Here is a 21428-nt window from a genome sequence, read left to right on the forward strand (position 1 = left end):
CATTCGACTGCGGGTGGGCAACGGATGCGTAGTCAACCCGAGTGCCTTGGGAAGCGCAGAATGCTCTGAACTCATCAGAATCAAAGTTTGAGCCGTTATCCGTGATGATGTTGTGCGGAACTCCGTACTGGAACACCAACTCTCTGATGGGCTTGAGTCAAGATTCTTGATAGGCTTGGCTTTAATCCACTTAGTGAACTTGTCGACTGCCACGAGCAGATGAGTGAAGCCACTTCTACCTGTCCTTAGAGGCCCAATCATGTCCATTCCCCACACAGCAAATGGCCAGACGAGTGGGATAGTCTTCAAAGTTGATGCAGGTTTGTGAGACATGTTCGAGTAGAACTGACAGCCTTCACACTTCTCGACAATCTCCTTAGCCATTTCATTCGCTCGCGGCCAATAAAATCCTACTCGGTATGCTTTGGCCATGATGGTCCGAGAGGACGCGTGGTGACCACAGGTCCCCGAGTGGATCTCATTCAAGATCAGTCGACCCTCTTCTGGAGAGATACAACGTTGAGCTACGCCAGTAACACTTTCTCTGAAAAGTTGTCCGCTTATTACTGTGAAGGCTTTGGATCTACGGACGATCTGACGAGCTTCATCCTCATCCTCTGGGAGCTCCTGCCTGAGCAGATATGCAATATATGGCACTGTCCAATCGGGGGTGATTACTAAGAACTCCATGATTAAGTCGACTACTGCTGGTATTCGACCTCAGTCAAATTGGCAGCACTTATCGGTTGTGGGGGCTCTTCTGTAAAGGGATCTTCTTGTACTGACGGGGTGTGGAGATGCTCCAAGAACACATTACTAGGAATAGGCTTCCGAGTGGAACCTATTTTCGCCAGATCATCAGCGGCTTGATTCTTCAATCGGGGTATGTGATGGAGCTCTAATCCTTCAAACTTCTTTTCCAATTTCCTCACTGCATTGCAGTATCCAGTCATGGCAGGGCTCCTGATATCCTACTCCTTCATCACCTAATTGACCACCAAATCTGAGTCACCATAAACCATCAGGCGACGGACGTCGAGTGAGATGGCCATACGTAACCCATACAAAAGTGCTTCGTATTCAGCATCATTGTTGGAGGAATCAAAGTGAATCTGGAGAACATAACTGAGTTTGTCACCTCTTAGGGATACCAGGACCACTCCAGCACCAGAACCATTCAACATCTTAGATCCATCAAAGAACATGGTCTAGTGTTCCGACTGAACCTGAGTCGGCTGCTGTTGCTCAATCCACTCGGCCAAGAAATCTGCAATTGCTTGAGACTTAATTGCCTTTTTTGCTTCAAACTTGATATCTAGAGGGAGAAGTTCTATTGCCCACTTAGCCACTCGGCCGGTTGTATCTCGATTGTTCAAAATTTCTGACAATGGAGCATCGCTGACGACTAAAACTGAGTGGTCTGCGAAGTAATGTGCAACTTTCTTCGTGGTCAACTAAATTCCGTAGATAAGCTTCTGGTATGTGGATACCTTTGCTTGGACAGAGTCAAGACTTCAGAAATGTAATACACTGGGCGATGAACTTTATAGGCTTTGCCTTCTTCCTCCCACTCGACTATGAGCACTGTGCTGACAACCTGTCTAGTGGCTGCAATATATAGCAATAGAGGCTCTTTGCTGACTGGGGCAACAAGCACCGGCTGGGTGGAAAGCAGGGCTTTGAGCTCTATAAACGCTACTTCAGCTTCAGGAGTCCACTCGAATGTATCAGACTTTTTTATCAGTCGGTAAAGAGGCAATGCCTTTTCACCAAGACGAGAAATGAATCGACTCAATGCAGCCAAACAACATGTAAGCTTCTGAACATCATGCACATGCACAGGGCGTTTCATTCGAAGAATTGTTCCAATTTTCTCTGGGTTTGCATCGATCCCCCGTTCAGAAACGAGAAATCCAAGTAACTTCCCTCCTGGGACTCCGAATGTGCATTTCGACGGATTGAGCTTGATGTCATATCTTCTTAAATTGGCAAAGGTTTCAGCGAGGTCAGTCAACAGGTCGGAACTCTTGCGTGACTTGACCACGATATCATCCATGTATGCCTCCATATTCCGATTGATTTCAGTGAGCAAGCACTTCTGGATCATGCGCATGAACGTGGCACCAGCATTCTTGAGGCCAAAAGGCATGGTAACATAGCAAAAACACCCGAATGGGGTGATAAACTTCGTTTTTATTTCATCGGGTCCATACAGACGGATCTGATGGTACTCGGAATATGCATCCAAAAAAGACAAACGCTCACACCCCGCAGTCGAGTCGATAATCTGATCGATGCGGGGGAGAGGAAAGTGATCTTTCGGGCATGCCCGATTGATATGCTTGAAGTCAATACACATACGAAGTGAATTATCTTTCTTGGGTACCATGATGACGTTGGCGAGCCACTCGGAGTGGTATATCTCGCGGATGAACTCAGCTGACAGGAGCCGAGCCACTTCCTCGCCAATCGCCTTCCTCTTTTCCACGGCGGACCGACGGAGTTGCTCTTTGACGGGTTTTGCTTTTGGGTCGACACGCAAACGGTGCTCAGCCAGTCCCCTAGGTACACCCGGCATGTCTGATGGCTTCCATGCAAAGATGTCCCAGTTCTCACGGAGGAACTGGATGAGCGCTTCTTCCTATTTGTTGTCGAGTGTTGATGAAATGTGGGTCGGAGCAGCAGAGGGGTCTTCCGGGTGAATGTGGACTGGCTTTGTTTCGCCGGCCGACTGAAATGCTGACTCTGAAGCAGGCTTCTTGGCTCGCAACAAATCACTTGGGTCGGCATTTTTCTTGTATTCCTCCATCTCTACTGCTGCCATCTGCTCGTCAGCATTTTTTGAGCCTTTTTGAAGGCACTCCTCTGCTCTCTGCCTATTTCCTGTGACTGTAATCACACCTCTGGATCCGGGCATCTTCAACTTGAGATACACGTAACATGGTCGGGCCATGAAATGAGCATATGCGGGCCTGCCCAGAATAGCATGATAGGCACTGTGGAAATCCACCACCTCAAACGTCAACTTCTCTTTGCGGTGATTCTTGGAATCACCGAAAACCACATCAAGAGCAATCTGTCCGAGTGACTTTGCCTTCTTTCAGGGGATGACACCGTGGAACTGCATGTTGCTCTCACTGAGTTTTGACATCGGAATGCCCATCCCTTGGAGGGTCTCAGCGTACAAAATGTTCAAACCACTGCCACCATCCATAAGGACCTTAGTCAGTCGGGTGCCCCAACGACTGGGTCGACCACCAACGCTTGCCGCCCGGGGGTGGCAACATGCGCTGGGTGATCTGACTGGTCGAATGTAATGGGAGTTTTCGACCACTTCAGGTATGTTGTAGTTGCCAGAGCAACCATGTTCACTTCTCTGTTAATGACTTTCAGTCGACTTTTGCTCTCGACATTAGCAAAAATCACCAAGGTAGCATTGACCTTCGGATAACCATCATCTTCTTCTTTCTCTTCGTCCTTATCAGAGTCCTTCTCACTGGGCTGACCCTCTCGGAACTGCTGAATCAGGAGTCGACATTGTCGAGTGGTATGCTTGGGAAAAATCAAGTTACCCTCTTCATCTTTCTTCGTGTGAATGTGACACGGCAAATCCATGACGTCTTGGCCTAACTGATTTTTCACCTTTTTGGGAACCCATGGCCCCTTAGGCTTTCCCTTGAACTTTCCTTGATTCAGAACTGTGGCCTCGGCAGGACCTGCAGGTTCAGCTTTACGTTTTTGCTTTCGACTAGTATTTCCACCTCCGGTGTCCTGGTCGACTAGTTTCCCCTTGCCACTGCGGAGTCGGCCTTCCTCTTTGCCGTTTGCATACCGAGTGGCTATTTCCATCATTCGGCTCAGAGACATGTCTCCGGAACGACCGAACTTCAGGATGAGCTCTCTGTACCGGACGCCCTCCTTGAAGGCGCAAACGGCCTCGTGTTCTGACACATTTTTCACCACATGGTGAAGGGTAGTCCATCTCTGGATGAAATCTCTCAAAGTTTCATTCGGCTTCTGAACGCAGTGCTGCAATTCAGTCAGCCCAGAAGGTCGCTTGCAAGTGCCCTCGAATGTCTTGATAAACACTCGGGCTAAATCTTCCCAACAGAAAATACTTCCAGGGCCAACTGATTCAAGCCGAACCCTCAAGCATCAAGGGGAGGTGCTTCATGGCTACATCATCGTTGCCTCCAGCGATCTGCACTGCCACCCGGTAATCTTCCAGCCACGTGTCTTTCAAATAGAAATATCGTTTCAGGCAACTGGGTTTTTCGCCATAAATTTAATTCTGATGGGAGTCTTGCACGTTATAAGGCTCGATGGGTATGCCGTGGTTACTCTCAGCAACGCGACATCGATTATGATGAGACTTTCTCCCCAGTTGTCAAGCCCAGCACTATTCGCACTGTCCTTAGCATCGCCGTCTCTTCTTCCTGGCCAATTCATCAACTAGATGTCAAAAATGCATTTCTTCATGGCTCTCTTCAAGAAACAGTCTATTGTCAACAACCTCTTGGCTTCGAACATTCCTCCTATCCTAATCATGTTTGTCTTCTTTAAAAATCTCTTTATGGTCTTAAACAAGCACCACGTGCCTGGTTCAACGCTTTTCTACTTATGCTCAAACCATCGGTTTTACCCCTTCCCGTTCTGACACTTCACTCTCCACCTTTCATCACAACAACAACACTGCTTACCTTCTTTTATATGTTGATGATATTATCCTCACAGCTCCTCACAACAATTTTTAGATCATATTATCTCTCTTCTTCATCACGAATTCTCTATGACAGATTTAGGTCTTCTTCACCACTTCTTAGGTATTGCTGTTATCCGTGACTCCTCTGGTCTTTTCTTGTCTCAACGTCAGTACACTCTGGATCTTCTTTCTCGTGCTGGTATGCTTGATTGTCAAACTTCCCGTACCCCTGTTGATATAGGTTCCAAACTCTCTGCCGATGGTGATCCTTTCTCTGATCCTTCTCTTTATCGTAGTCTTACCGGTGTACTTCAGTATCTTACTCTCACTCGACCTGAAATTTCTTTTGCTGTCCAACAAGCTTGTTTATACATGCATGATCCTCGTATTCCACACTACAATCATGTCAAACGTATTCTTCGGTATCTTAAAGGCACACTAGACTTAGGTCTTCATATCAACAACTCCTCTCCCACCTCCTTGACAGCTTACTCCGATGCAGACTGGGCTGGTTGTCCAGATACTCGTAGGTCCACATCCGGATTTTGTGTTTTTCTTGGTAACAATTTGGTTTCTTGGTCTTCAAAAAGGCAAGTTACGGTCTCCCGCTCGTCTGCTGAAGCTGAGTACCGCGCTGTGGCTCATGCGGTTGCTGAGACGGTTTGGTTGCGCCAGTTGCTGTCAGAGCTGCACCGTCCTATTGAGCAAGCTACCATTGTTTACTATGATAATACTTCAGCTGTCTACATGTCAGGGAATCCGGTTCAACACCGTCGCACCAAGCATATTGAGATCGACATTCATTTTGTTCGAGAAAAGGTGGCTCTCGGTCAAGTTCACGTTCTCCACGTGCCTACTTCTGCTCAGTTTGCTGATATCTTTACTAAAGGCATGGCGACTACTCCGTTTCAAGACATTCGTTTCAGTCTCAACGTCGTCGAGCCTACCGTTGACACTGCGGGGGGATGTTAGAATACAACTTGTATTAGGATTAAGACTCTTCGGTTTGTAATAAGGCTAGGTCAAGTGTGGCTGGGCTCTTATATATACTTCTTGTACCGGCACAATATTGTATCAACAATTATTCAATACAATTCTACACCTTTCCCCTCTCTCGCAATGCGACTAGCGAAAGCCTTCCTTCTCTCGATCTTCACCGGCGAACCTGTGGATTCGCCTCCCCTTCGTCTGTCGTTCTAGCGGACGGTGGCGGGGGAGGGGATTTCTAGTGCCTCAGATCCGGCTAGTAGATAGGTAGGGATTTAGTCCTCGCAGAGGCGGCGGTTGGACAAATAGCGGTGCTTCTTCTTCGAGTCAATCTTCCGGGCTCCGATCCTCCTTAAGTTCGTCCGTTGGGACGGATTAGACGGAGCTCCGGCGTAGATTCCTGTCAGCTCCTCGGGGCGGCGAGGTTAGGGTTTCTTGTCGAGTGTACGCAACGGCGATATTTCATGTCAGGTTCTTCAGATCGATTTAAGGATTCAACGGCGACGACTGCAGCTCCGGGGCGCTGGTCCTTAGGGGCACGTGCACGAAGACTTTTCGACTATCATCGACAAGGTCAGGCCGGCTTCGATATGGGAGCAACGACTGCGGCACGTTCTGGCAACAACACAGGAGCAAACATTTGATGCCTCTGGTTAGATGATCGGTGCCTTGCCTACCGTCCGTGGAGACGTCGGACGTGTCGGCAGATATTTGGTGCCGTCAGTTTGATGATGATCGGCGTTTTTCAAATGGATGATGATCGGCGTTCTTCAAATGATAGACAAGCCGTTGCGTATTCGCAAAAAAAGAAGACGATGATCGGCGTTGGAGTTGCACTGACGCTTTAGCACCTGCATGCTTTATTGCTGGTCTTGTAGGACCCCCACAGCTCTCGAGATATGTGGCTATTTTGGGGATATTTCTTTGGTCTTAGTAGCTGTTTTCCTGTTTTGTTCCATTTGTTGCTGTGCTACTTTCCTAGTTTTCTGCTACCCTCAAAGCCACATTTGCGATGAGTTGATGGCAGTGCTACGCCACTACTGCTGCTGGGTTCTTCCGTGTTTTGTTTTCAGAACAATTGGACCCACCAATGCTATTGCACTAAAGAAGAAAATAAACTAATGATCGCTGTTATGGCCGATTTAGCTAGGCCCACCGGACAATCTTAGTCCACAAGTTATTTTAGGTTAATTCTTATGCAAGTTATCTAGGTTATAAATATAGCCAGTTAATTCTTATCTAGGTTATGGCGCGCCGACCCAGACGCCGCCACGGTTCGCCAAGATTGATTTCGCCACTTATGACGGCACGAAGGACCCGCTTAACTGGCTCAACCAGTGTGAGCAGTTTTTTCGTGGCCAGCGCACGCTCGCGTCGGAGCGCACTTGGCTGGCATCCTACCACCTCCGCGGTGCAGCCCAGACCTGGTACTACGCCCTCGAGCAGGACGAGGGCAGCATGCCCTCTTGGGAGCGCTTCCGTGAGCTCTGCCTCCTTCGCTTTGGGCCTCCGGTTCGCGGGAGCCGCCTGGCGGAGCTCGGCCGCCTTCCCTTCACCTCCACGGTGCAGAACTTCGCCGACCGTTTCCAGGCCCTGGCATGCCATGCGTCGGGCGTGACGGCGCAGCAGCGGGCCGACCTCTTTGTCGGTGGACTTCCGGATCACATCCGCGTGGACGTGGAGCTTTTCCAGGCCCTGGCATGCCATGCGTCGGGCGTGACGGCGCAGCAGCGGGCCGACCTCTTTGTCGGTGGACTTCCGGATCACATCCGCGTGGACGTGGAGCTTCGGGGACCCCAGGATCTCCAGTCGGCCATGTACTACGCCCGTGCGTTCGAGCGCCGCGCGGTGGCCATCCAGCAGGAATCACCGTCCCGGACCGCTGGGTCGCTACCCGGGCCGGATTCCGCGCAGGGTCGGCCTCCGTAGGCTTCTGCGGCACCCCTCGCCGCGACCGCGACGCGCCCGTTCCGCCGGCTCACCTCAGCCGAGCTACTCGAGCGTCGCCGTCAAGGGTTGTGCTTCAACTGCGACGAGCCCTACACGCCCGGCCATGCCTGCCCGCGACTCTTCTACCTGGAGGTTGCAGACTACATTCCGGAGGACGCCGTCGCCGTCGACCTGGCCGCCCCAGCTGTCGAGAAGGTGTTTGACGCTGGTTGATCGCCTCGAGGAGTTCCGCAAGCGCTTCCCCACCTTACAGCTCGAGGACGAGCTGTTTGTGCAGGCGGGGAGAAGTGTTATGGCCGGTTTAGCTAGGCCCACCGGGCAATCTTAGCCCACAAGTTATCTTAGGTTAATTCTTATGCAAGTTATCTAGGTTATAAATATAGGTTGTAAGACTTTTTTTGGAATTAAGCAATAAGAATATTATTATCCCTATTGCCCGGCTCTCAGAGGAGCCGGAACCCTAGCCGCCTCTAACTCTAGCCGCCGCCGCCATCCTCCTCCTACGCGACGGCGCCCAGCCGCCGGCGCGCCCTCCTCCATCCTCCCCCTACAACCTACGGAGCAGGTCCGGTAGGATCCCTGGTTCTACCAATCGCCCATACGCATAACAACATTCTGGTATAATCATCAGTAGTCCAATTGACATATTATTAGGGATAACACAGGGAGAGCAAGGTACGCGAGCCGAATGACCTCAGAACAACAAGAGTGATGATGCCCAAACCTAACAAAGAGAAATCCTACAAAAGAGTACCATCAAGTGGGCCAGTTATTGGTTGGATGTGCATGAGAGTTTATCAGTTATCAGATAACATTCTAACCGCGGCATCCAAATTACTCCAACCAATAACTGATAACACAACTATTCGATGCCCCAAGCATGCTTCGGCCCAATAACAGCACATAATTTCTCCAAGTGGACACTTTGAAAACAAATCAACTTTACTGCACTTTCCTGGCTTCTGCCCGGGGCTTCCAAAGACCAAGGCGGTACTTGTGGGCAAAACTCAAAATCAACTTCCTCTGCACCATGGCAAAGAAACCGAATTAGTAATTTAATTCAAGCATAATTTAATCATAAATTAACCGCCTGGGATAGAAAGGAAATTAAACAGAAGAAACATATCACAGTAAATGTTGATGATGGCAAATAGCGGCTAGCGAGCTGTGAGCTATCTTTAGAATTTGTGTGGATTGGCAACCTGGATATGTCGAATATCTGAAATGCTTCTCATGCACTCGTTTGGCTGCTGTTATTTAGAACACCGATCACTGTATTTTACAAGCAATTGGAACATCTACCAAATGTTACGCACACATTTACAAGCTACCTACTTCCTAAGAAATCCAGTGACGTCCAAGCTTTGTCCGTTGGTGCTGCTATTTCATGTTGACTATAGTAACTAGAGGAAACAAACAAGTACAAAGTTGCTACCTGAATGTTAGTGCACTGGAATCTCCTTTCCTGGCTACCGTTTTTATATCTACAAATTCCATTCTAAATCGGGGACTCATGGAGCATGTTTGATAAATCTGTTCGAACTTGGTAATATGTTAAAACAGTGCCAGTTGTACTCCTGGTCCAGCAACAGCTCTGGTTGTATGCTTGGATAGAAAATGTTGTCTAGATAACATGTACATTGTCTAAGGGTTTATTTGTACAGATTCAGGGAGTTTCCACAGTTCTTGCTATGTGCAGCCCGCAATTTTTATTTAATTCTAACGTGATTATTAATTAAGTTCTTGATCAGAACCATTCAATTCATTTATACTGACAGATGTAGTAGTATGAACATTTTTTTAGATATGATACTTATTTTCTTAACATATTAGACTCATTGAGCCATTCTGCAGCTTAAGAATAATAATACACAAAGAAACTAGTTTGGTTTCCTCATCTCAGCCTATCAGGTTTCTGCTCCTAAAGATGTTCTCAGAATTTCTTTATATACTTGTTTCATGTTATGGGACAATGCGCTAAGCTTAGATACTCAGCTAGATCGGTAACATTTTTGTTTCCATTCACACTTTTGCATACGGTTGATTTAACATTCTATACATGGCAAATCTTTATGCTTACATATTTATTGTTGTAATCAGCGTGTGGACGAACATAACTAGGAGGCCTACCATTTCTCATAGCTTTGGAAGCAAACTGGACCTCACTAAATAGAGCTGGGATGTTTCTATTAGACGTCTGGTTTAGTAAAATGCTATCTAAAGCCTGAATACGACATTCAGATTAATTTGGTTCAGTTTACTTGTGCATTTCCTACAATTATAACATTTATGCAGGGTCGTCTTTTAATCACCTTTTTATCAGTCTCAAGTTAACTAAGAGTTTTGACATTGCAGTCCCAATTTTTTTTCCTAATTTTGTGGCAATTGTTCATAAATGCTGGTTATTAGGACATCACTATAGGATATGTCAGGGACTTCTTTTATGATAACTTTGATTTTAAACCCTGGAGAGGTCTTACCTGGTGGAAACGCCGTCCAAGGACCCATCACATGCTAATGAGTTCCACACAGGTATGACACTGAGTCAACAATGTGATGTCCGAACCCCGGTTTACAATGGCGGAGACAGGGGGGACCAGCAGGGGCCCTGGCCCCCCCTAACATCCAATATTTGCTGCTAATTAGCTAATGAACAGTGGGTAATTAGTGAGTATTTGCTGCTAAAAACCTACTTTCCAATGATTTGGCCCTCTCCAACCAGTTCTAACAGCCCTCGGCCCCCCTGATAATATTTTCCTGGCTCCGCCACTGCCGGTTTACTCTGGCATTTGCATGCTATCCTAAATCATGCTATTGAACATCTTAATTGGTTCTTTCTGGATATGTGTGTGCCAACTTATATGCAATCCTATGCCTAGAACATTAGACGGATCAAGATATTTTGAACAAAATTGCCAGACTTCCTCAAATTACTTCATCAAGAAGGGTGGGGCCTTTGTGTTCGTGCACATGAACCATCTAATACCAAACTAAGCCGATGGCTCTTATCCAAGCATCACAACATTGGAGAACAAAACCTAACCAAACTATACATTTACACAACGAAATGCCCCAAGAAGCAGGGTGTAGCCAGCAAAACCACATCAAGCCTTCTCTGAAACTACAAAGGACACACCAATTAAATCAAAGGAATATCTTGAGCAGGGAGGAGACTAACATGCTTGCAGGGGACGCCGAGTTTCTTGAGCCGTAGCGTGCGGGTCTCGAGCAGCCTCTGGAGATCGCCTCCTACGGCCTCCTCCAGCTTCGCGGCGTGCGTCTCCACCCCCTTGCCGACCCCATTCAAGAACTCCACCACGCCTACCTTGGCTGCGCACAGGAATCCCAATCCGCTTCACCACGACGAACGGCGAAGAAAGAACCACGAAGGTTACGGGTCAGGAGGAAAGTAGCTAGGCGGGTGTACGTTGGTAGGGCTGGGAGTAGAAGGATCTCGCCGGAGCTCCGTCGCCGGGGTGGAGGAGGAGGCTGCGCACATTAGATGCACAGGCCAAGGCCGCCATAGGGGAGACTGAGGGCTGGATCCTCAAACGCGCACCCTCCAGCGCTTGCGAATGCCTATTAGGCCGGCCCAGTTACGCGATTTTCCTCCACCAGTTTCCTGACCGGTTTTTTCTTCTGCTTTTCCATTCGGTTTTCCCCTGATTATTTTTATTTTTCCATCTTTTATTTATAGATTCACTATCATTTTTCTAATTTGCGAGCGTTTTTGAATTCACAATATTTTTTGAATATATGAGCATTTTTTTTCAAAATTTATGAATTAAAACAAATCATGAAAACTATTTGAATACACGAACATTTTTTCATATCAGAACACTTTTAAAATTAGTGAACATTTAATTAATTAAAAAATGAACACTTACAAATCTGCAAAAAAAATATGTATTCATTTTTTTTCAAATTCGTGAACATTTTTTAACAATTGCAACATTTTTTGAATCCACACTGATTATAAAATCTTGAACATTTTTTGAATGCACGAATATATTTTGAATTTGCAAACTTTTTAGTATAGAACATTTTTTGAATTCATGAATATATTTTTTAAATTTGCAAGCATTTCCCAAAATCATGATTGTTTTTTTAAATAGTATTTTTTGGATTCATGAATATTTTCAAATTTGCATACATTTTTATATTCGTGGATATTTTTTCAAATATGAAGACATATTTTTGAATTTTGCTAAAAATGAAACAATAAAAGGAAATTTTAAAAACGAAAAAAGAATCTAGGAAAAAATGCCTCGCGCCCGCGCACTCGATCGACCCATCAGAAATGGGGTACGTGTTTGCTAGCCTCCCATCCCGTAATGTGGGGACTACAATTGATATGTATGGCCCGCTGCGATACTCATAGTGGCGCTCGCCCGCTATGTAGAAGAAGATGGACCGGCTCATCACGAAGCCGTGAAGTGTTCTGTGCGGTCTAGGAACCTTCCACGCTGGTTTGGAAAGCTTCTGTATGGTTTTTTCAAGGTGTTTTTTGTATTTATTTTCTTTTTATTTTTTCCTTTGTATTTTTCATTGTTTCTTTTTCATATTTTTAGTTTCTTTGCGTTTTTCAATGTTTTTTTATTTTTTTATTTTTATTTGTCTTTTTCACTGGTTGGTGAGGTGAGGTGTGTGGGTGTGGGGAAATCTTACTTGGCGGCCGGCGGCCGAGAGGTTGAGTATGTTTACTCCTCACATTCGCTCAAAGTAAAACCTAATGGTTATACTAGTTCGGCTTGTTTCGGTTTAAAGAAGTAAATTGGACTTTTTACTCGTCTAACAGGTTATAGGGGATCGGTTAGAGTTGCGGTGATCGGTTCGAGCTGCTCTTAGGCTAGCCATAGTGGGAGTAATTTAGGTAGTAACATAACGCACCCTAAGACATATATGCTTATGTGGCATGAAGTTAATGAGGAGAGAGGTGCTTGTGGTAACATAATATATTACCGTAACATAACGCACCCAAATGCAAAATGAGTCTATAATATAATAAATGAAGGCTTGCATGACACTATATTTATGTTACTACCCACTATGATGGTAGTAACATATATAGACTAGTAACATATGCATGTTACTAGTCTAAGTTACTACCCACTATGACTAGCCTTAGGAATCGATATGAGTACATAGCTTCGGATGAGAAGGAAAAGATCGTTCGCATATGTTGCCTCCGTGAGTGGACGTCAACTCTACATTGGTGTCCTTGTATAATCTGCAGCCTGTAGCAATTTTATTAGGAAAAATTGTTCCGATCGACGAGCTGACGGAGCGTAGACACGGCGCGTCTACGTGCAGTCGCGCTCCACTCGGACAAGGAAGAGTCTTGTCCGGCTCTGCCTGCACGTAACGTGAACCGTCATGTGGTAATATAACGAGTACTAGTAGGCAGATATAGGTACAGAACCCCAAGTCTCCTACCCGACGCTTCCTTTCCTCATATCGATCGACATGGACATGACCAGGCAGCTACCCGAGGACATGCTCCTGGACGTCCTCCGCCGCCTCCCTCCCCGCAGCCTCGCGGCGTCCCGCTGCGTTCGCAAGGGATGGCGCGCCGCCGTCGACGGCCACCGCCTACTGCGCACGGACCTTCTCCCGCTCTCGCTCGATGGCGTCTTCCTCGAGCTGCGTGACCCGGACCTGCCCCTCGAGCGGATGGAGCACCCCATGCCCGCGCTCTTCTCACGCCGCACCACGGCGCGCCGGATCGCCGCCAGCCTTGGCTACCCGGACACCCCCTCCGTGTTCGACTGCGGCGTCCAGGACTGCTGCAACGGCCTCCTCCTGCTCTGCGGCCACGTGGTCAACCCTGCCACGCTGCAGTGGGTGGAGTTACCCGCAGCGCCCCCCCGGTGCTGCGATCTCTGCATGAGCGGTCACTACCTCGTGTTTGATCCGACGGTGTCGCAGCACTACGAGGTGCTCTCGGTCCCTGACATACCATGGAGCCTTCCGACGGGGCACATTTCCAAGCATGCGTGCGAGGATAAGCCGGTGTCCGAGATGGAGTGGCCGCCTTCGCCGTACGTCGTGGATGTCTTCTCCTCATGGACCGGTGAGTGGAAGGAGAGGTCGTTTGTTCGGGAAGGGATGGCCGCGGGAACGGTCGCCGGTTGTAGGTCAAAGGAAAGACGCATATTGCGTTACGCTGCTTACTGGCGTGGAGCACTCTACGTCTCTTGCGAAGACGATTTTGTTTTGAGGTATATATGTATATCTGCTCACACCTTATATGTGTTCGGATTCCGCATTTTTTTAATTTCTTCATCACACAGCAACTACATTCCAGACGTTCTAATGATGATCCCATATTTTGCAGAATGAACTTGTCAAATGATAAATACCAAGTAATTCAGTGCCCTCAAGGAAAGAAGCTAGCGTCTTATGCACCTCGTCTCGGCAAATCCAAGAAGGGTGTCTATTGCGCATTCCGTGTTGCACGTGATGCATTCCAGCTATGGTTCCTTAACGAGACGTATGGAAAGATGGACTGGGTGTTGAACAATGACATCAACTTTGAGCATGTTCCTAAATGCCCTTGTAACTTTGCTGGGGGATCCTGGATCTTACAAGCGACAGTGACGAAGAGCTAGTCGAAGACAACTCTGAATGGGATCCGAACAATGATAATGTGGTTAGCGCTGAAGATTGGGTTGCCAAGCACGATTCTAACTCGACAATTGATTTTCTTGGATTTCATCCTTACAAAGAGATTGCTCTGTTTGAATCGAGCGGCAATGTAATGGCCTACCATATGAACACTTTGAAGGTTCGGGATCTGGGTCATATTAAAATGGGGAGGAACGAGATTGAATGTTCTTTCCCGTACATGCCATGTTGGATTGGCCCGTTACCTGGAAGCCATTATAGAACCCAGTTTTGTCCATAGTGGTTAAAGTCATGATGTTTAGTTTGTAACACAATTTATTTTTATTAAGAAATAATTTAGGCTCTTGTATCACATTTTGATAATTTGTTCTTATCTATGGGTACGTTTTGCGACATGGCGCGTAAGAAAGCTTGAATTTGATTTAATTGTTTTGCCTTTTCATCTGGCCTTGTTGAAAGTTCGCATATGTATAAAAGCTTTGCTTTAGTACACACCCTCTAAAGCAAATTGCATAGATCTTAAAGAAACGATCGATGTCGATACAATGTACCCCCTTCATTCGATGTGAAGGGCCTAATACACATTTCACGATTTACTTTAACCATTGATTAGACCAATAATATATGACGTGTATGTTAAAAAAAGTTTACCATCGAATTAGTATTTGGAAGGTGTTTTCAATCGTATTTTTTCTATGGCATATATATCTCATAAATTGGTGAAATTAAATCTCAAATATGCAATAGGCCTTATATCTTTACCTAATTTATATTTTACCTACTAATAAACGGAGGAAAGTTGCTGCCCGTTTGTCGTGCTTTTTTGCAACAAAAAAAAAAACCAACAGTTTCCTGAAATCAACCTGCCGTCCAGGTTGAAGTGAGTCAACCTGCTTCTAAGGAAGTACTGGTTTGGTTTAGATTATTCCAGGTTACTCTATGTACGATGCTTTCTATTTTTTGTGGCATCGCTTGAGATTTAAAAAAATCAAAAAAAAAGAGGGGTGTATCTGATGCATCGGGGCAATTGGTGCTAGCAATACACCGGTCCCTCATTGCACATTTAAAAATGTTTGAAAATATCCGGAAAAAATTTAGTGCATTGACACACCATCAACGTATATTGTCACAAAAATTCAAATGAAAATTTGATACATAGCTCGAGAAGACATCCACAGGAGGGAAAACCCAAGGGAGGAGGTGAGACGAATGTACTAACTCCCTTTACTCCCTCCGTTCCTACAGATAAGTCTTTTTAGAGATTTCAATCTGGACTATGTACGTATGTATATAGACGTATTTTAGAGTGTATATATTCACTTATTTTGCTCTACATGTAGTTCGTATTGAAATCTCTAAAAAGGCTTATATTTAGAATCATAGGGAGTAGATAATAGTAAAGTATAGCAGGAAAAATAAAAATTATGGCAGATTTTATTTTCTGGGCTATTTTTTTATACCGAGCTTCACTGGCCACACCTCGGCACCACATTTTAGTTAGGTCATCCAGTGACCAGAGTTTTCTGGTAAAGCATAACACAAGTATAAATAAATTCGTACAATGTGGAAGACGAAACAGAGCTTTGTACACAATCATGCATTTGACCCCAAAAGTGACTGCAGCCCTAGCACCGGCACCGACACACAATGACGCGACAGCAGATCTGGTAGGTGCGCACGCTGATCGCTTGCTACACGATTCCTCTAGGAACAGCACCGCTTCTTACAGAGCAACGTAATTCATGCGCCTTGAAGAAGTTGTAGTGAAATACTCCTTCCGTTTCAAATTATAAGATGTTTTGAATATTTCAATATAGACTAAGTACCTACTGAAATGAATGAACAAGCACGGTAAAAAGCATCTATATACATTTGATTCGGAGAAAGTTAGAACATCTTATAATTCGAAACGGAGGGAGTACCAACAGCAAAGATCCATGTAACACTTTCAGCCAAATCATTTTACGAAAATCCTTCGGGGTAGGACTTTCAATATAGATTTCTAGCCTCTATACACTATTGAGTCTTGAGTGACCGATTGTAGAGAAAATGTAGGCAATCCATATTTTAACTATGCTTTGGGAAAAAAAAGTCAAATTACTTTATGAATCCATGTGAAGTTAAAAGCAAACAGACAGGTAATATTATTATCCAATCAATGGCCAGCAGGTAGGTTATGTACGTACCTCGATTGCTCTAGCTTTTAGGTGAGAGGTCGTCCTCAGCTAGCTTTCTTGCAGGCTTGAAACAATGGAGACACATCAAGCCTGCACCAAACATATTGCTTTTTCATTTATATTTGATAACATCACCCGCAATTCTGCCAGAACAAAGACATGCATTGACCACTGTTATATCCTGTGATTTGTGTGCATGCCAAACTACTGGTTTTCTATACAAAGGTATATATTACATACAGGCCGTGAGGTCAAACCACATCAATAGCAAACACTCATGCACGATGAACCAATGACGTGGCGCAAAATACGATAAAGAGCTAGGTCAAAAGTTATAATTCTCTGGGCACTCAAAGTATATATAGAGATACGTCATATCATACACGACTATACACAAAGAGAGTGACCTTAACATGTGGCATTCCGGTGAAAAATCTTAGTCAACAGATTCATACCTTTTCTTATCCTAAACAGGGTGGGTGGTAAACACATATTTACGCTTACCATCGTCGGCAAATCAATGTCCTTAACTTCTGTGTAAAGCTCAAGTAATCCTGGTTCATTTTGACAGTGCTGTCAAGCAACAAAATTAAGAGTGTTATAAGCCAAGTCAGAGCTTGTGGCCTAATTTGGGATCAAACCTTGTTTTTCTTGCAATAATTGTATACAATCATTTCACCATCTAAGCACCTAAGCTTTAGCTGCATATATATATGACACCTCTTGTAGTTGCACCTTACAACCTGCATCAAATAAACTAGATTGAACCAACACAGGAGGCATAAATTCTTTGGGGTTCAAGGTGCACACATGGCTTTAAAGCCCTTCTCCAAATCCCTCCTTGCCTTCTACCGCTTACTTCGCCGAAGGTTAGGGAATCCGCTAGGCCAGTACCATCACCTGCAAAGCTCGAGCGGCATATCTACCTGTCCTAAGATCATCCAGACATGCTTGCAACTGCCACAAGATGATGAACACCTCCGGAACAAAACTCTAGTCCTAGATGTTGAAGGAGGTCTCCTGAGGTCTATATCTACCTTTCCTTATTTCATGCTTATTGCAATAGAGGCAGGTAGTTTCCTAAGAGGTTTCATCCTACTATGCCTCTACCCTTTGCTATGTTGCCTGACACAAGAAGTAGAAACAATGATCATGGTCATGGTGTGCTTCGTGGGATTAAGGGAGGAGAAGGTGGTTAGGGTTGCACGGGCTACTTTGCCCAAGTATTTCCTAGAGGATGTGGGGAGGGAAGGACTTGAGGTGGTGAGAGGGGTAAAGAGGGTGGCAGGGGTTTGTAGGTTGATCCCTAGGGTTATGGCGGAAGCATTTCTTAAGGAGTATACAGGATTTGAAGTGGTTGTGGGAAGGGAGGTGAAGATGATAAGAGGGCGTTATGTTGGTTTATTGGGAAAGGAGAGTGAAGCAAGGCTAGGGCAGGCAAAGTTCGACCAAAACGAGATGATAGGGTTTGGAAGCAGCTCAAGCTATTTTGACTATGATCATCACCAGCTTTTCTCTCGGTGCAAGGTTAGATTCTATGAATGGATATTATTTATCTTTTTGAAATACACTGCAATGCTGCATCATGTATTTTACCCCTCTCCTTTTTTGTTCTTCTGTGTCATACTTTTCTGCTGCAACTTTTGAGCCAATTAGTCCATTCAAGTATGAACTGATTATATTAGTTGAACGTTATGGGTGATCTTTGAAACGATCATAAGGTGAACTAGTATCACTTCTAAGCTGAAATGTGTTTCATTGTTGTTATTTGCCGTTAAGTTGTGTATGTTGTATATCGTACTGAACATATGTGTATTACTCTTTACAAGTTTTAGTTTTTTCCAAAATCAGTCATAAATACATATGCACACATAGTATACATGCAAATCTGAAACTATATGTAACTGAAAGCCTGAAAGTAGCAAAGCTAGCTTGCCTCATGGATGATATAAAAATCAAGCACCTAAGAATAATATGAGCCAAAGGTTAGTCGTTCACAACGAACAGGCTCAAAATCACGTACCATGCAGCTAAGCATGACTATCACAGATGTTAGACATATGTATCCACGCAGTTCTTGTCTTATTTAACTCCATATAGCTGTGCAGTTCTTGTCTCATTTAACTCGATGTAGCTAGCCTCCTGGCATCTTTGGAACATCTTGCTCACACAAGTTAGGTAGACATTTGAATGCCATGTGGTAGTTGAAAGCCCCATGAAAAGGTACAGAGGTATGATGTGTTGAGATGCAGAATTTGTGCTTGGATATCTTAAATTAAAAAAATATTATAAGAATACTATGCATGTCTCGTTAACAATAGCTTTGCAATTAGCTAAGCTCATGTCAAGGTTGAAAAAAGAACTTGCTATCTTTGGGATCTGATACTACACCGCTGCTTAACCCTTAGTGGATCGGCTCTATTACATAAGCGGATTCCTAAATTTTGCCCCATATCATGGGATAAGTAAGCAGTTTTTTTTAGTTGTATCGAAAGTGGAGAGATGGCTGAGTGGACTAAAGTGGCGGATTGCTAATCCGTTGTACAATTTTTTTTTGTGCCGAAGGTTTGAATCCCTCTCTTTCCGCTCCCTTGGATCATTTGGGATCGAAAAACTTTGTTCTTGGTTCGTCCTATCTATAAGAGGAGAGCATATGAAAAATGTAACCTATTCTTTCGTTGTTTTTTAGCTCACTGGCCATCCGCTGGCATTTTCGGGCTTGCTCATCACAAGACAATGTATGCATGCAAGGCTTAATGCACTTATCTCTCACAAGCTTGAGACCAGAAAGAGAAAGACAGGAATGAGGCCACGCAGAGTTATTTGATAACCTTAGTTTACCCTAACTTGATTAGATCAAAATGATCACCTTGTGCAAGTTATTTAGAAATGGCTTCCTCACTAGTGAAAATTGATAAGCTAGTTACTTGATACTTGTTGTTTGGAAGAAGATAACTCTGTTGTCACTTTCGATAGAATTAATTCTAACGAGCTATACATGAGATATGCAAAAAAAAAAAGATTGTGCAGGAAGAAAACTTCTATGAAAATTTAGGGGCAGTATTAGAATATTCCAGAATGAAAGGATTAGTCTTATGTATGCTCCCTTGGTGAAGAGACACATAGCTCGTAAAACAGTAAATCGTGACCATTCTTAATCTACAAAAGGAAGTTAGAAAGCACAAAATATTACCTTATGTTGTTTGCAAATTTGCTTATAGAATTCTGGACTCTACAGGCTCAAGTAAAATATTATAGTAGTTCAGAGTTCATTTTACAATTCACCTTCTACATTGAGAAAGTTTCTTCAGCTTTGTCGATTTGTACTTTGTTGTACTTCAGTTTGCAAACTGTTGTTTACAGGGTGAATAGGTAAAGCGTACAAGCCATTGGGTTGTGAAATCTAATATAGTTTTTCTTCTCATTTGCAGGTAGTACACTTGGTGACACGAGAAGATAAGAGAAAATGGTCACCCTTGACAAGGGACCAGTACCCAAGACCCTTGATCTTCCATGATGGTAGGCTAGCCTTTAGGCCTACCCCCCAAGCCACCCTAGCCATGTTCATGTGGTTCCCACTTGCCCTCCCTCTCACTGTGCTCCGAACACTAATCTTTGTGAAACTGCCATATTCTATCTCCGTCGCAGTCGGGGCTGTAATAGGAGTAACGACCCGGGTCATCAACTCACCAGTCCACAGTGGTCAAGTGGGTTGTGATGAACCACATGCCCAGCCCAGCCCACAGGGCCACCTTTACGTGTGCAACCACCGCACACTTCTCGACCCGGTGTACATCTCGGCAATGCTGAACAAGCAGGTGTCAACCGTCACATACAGTGTCAGCCGTGTAAGTGAGCTCCTATCACCAATCGGGACTGTCCGGCTGACCCGAAACAGAGATGAGGACCGGAGGAGGATGGAGCAGTCACTGAGGCAGGGGGACCTGGTGGTCTGCCCTGAGGGGACCACATGCCGGGAGCCATACCTGCTGCGCTTCAGCCCTCTGTTTGTCGAGCTCGTTGATGAGGTCTACCCAGTGGCACTGGTGAACTGGTCCAGCATGTTTCACGGCACCTCCACCGGCAATTTCAAGTATCTAGACCACTTCTACTACTTCATGAACCCACGCCCAGCGTATGATGTTCAGTTCATGGACAAGATGCCAACAAGGATGGCGATCCAAGGGAAGAGATGCGAGAGCAAAGAGGTGGCCAATCTGGTGCAAGGTGAGATTGGTAGGACTCTTGGGTTTCGATCCACCACACTCACCCGTAAGGACAAGTACTTGAGGCTGGCAGGAAATGAAGGGTTTGCTGATACGAAGTAGTGAAGTCTATTGTGAACATAAGACGTTGCTGGCGCTTGCTCGCAAGATAACATATGTTCGTAATACAGTACAACATTTAAGATCTTATAGATTGCTTTTAAGTTGTGCACAATGTTATGACTACCTTTGTTGGACCACTAAGAAAACTTGTGAATGTACCAAAATAAGAAGCATATGTTAATGTTAGTATGCTCATTATGTATTAGTCAGTTCATGCACTTGATAAATGCAGATCTTTTATGCATGCCCAAAACACTTCTGCTTCGGTACACCCACCTTAAACACATCAAGGGCTGAGATTAGCCTATGCCCCTTCGCAGCCAGGGGCACGATCGTCTTATTTAAAAAAATCTGCCCCCGCGCGTCGATGCCGATACCCCCCGTGCGCCCGTGTATACGTGGCTGCGGAGCGAGCCGAGCCGCGCAGCCGCCGACAGCCATCGAGCCGAGCCGCACGCATGGGCCCACAATGTCGGGGTCAATGGCATGGGCCCACAATGTCGGGTCAAGGGGGCGTTGACCAGGCAGTGGTGGACCGGCATGGCGCGTGCGTGTGGACGTGGCGCGTGCGTGTGGGCGTGGCGCGTGCGTGTGGACGTGGCGCGTGCGTCGTGGGGCAATAACCGCATGTCCGTCTTATATCCGGCATGCATTCCG

At 45.4% G+C, this 21428-nt stretch overlaps 2 protein-coding genes and 1 non-coding gene across 3 annotated transcripts; 2 read left to right on the forward strand and 1 right to left on the reverse strand.

Annotated features, from left to right (window-relative positions):
• Positions 1–8260: 8260 nt before the first annotated feature.
• On the reverse strand, positions 8261–11181 carry LOC109756849 (uncharacterized). Its single transcript, XR_005772223.3, has 3 exons — positions 11067–11181; positions 10818–10969; positions 8261–8662 (listed from the first exon to the last, which is right to left on the reverse strand). It is a non-coding gene; the product is annotated as an uncharacterized protein (transcript).
• Positions 11182–13087: 1906 nt separating this feature from the next.
• On the forward strand, positions 13088–14528 carry LOC109756847 (uncharacterized). Its single transcript, XM_045234204.2, has 2 exons — positions 13088–13860; positions 13977–14528. Exons 1-2 carry the CDS (start codon positions 13106–13108, stop codon positions 14248–14250), a joined length of 1029 nt encoding a protein of 342 aa, XP_045090139.1. The 5' UTR covers positions 13088–13105; the 3' UTR covers positions 14251–14528.
• Positions 14529–17173: 2645 nt separating this feature from the next.
• LOC109756848 (probable glycerol-3-phosphate acyltransferase 3) lies at positions 17174–21015 on the forward strand. Its single transcript, XM_020315690.4, has 2 exons — positions 17174–17970; positions 19875–21015. The coding sequence occupies exons 1-2, from the start codon at positions 17254–17256 to the stop codon at positions 20769–20771; spliced, it is 1614 nt and encodes a 537-aa protein (XP_020171279.1). The 5' UTR covers positions 17174–17253; the 3' UTR covers positions 20772–21015.
• The last annotated feature ends 413 nt before the right edge of the window (positions 21016–21428 follow it).

The sequence above is a fragment of the Aegilops tauschii genome, chromosome 3, assembly GCF_002575655.3.
Source record: "Aegilops tauschii subsp. strangulata cultivar AL8/78 chromosome 3, Aet v6.0, whole genome shotgun sequence".
Lineage (NCBI taxonomy): Eukaryota > Viridiplantae > Streptophyta > Magnoliopsida > Poales > Poaceae > Aegilops > Aegilops tauschii.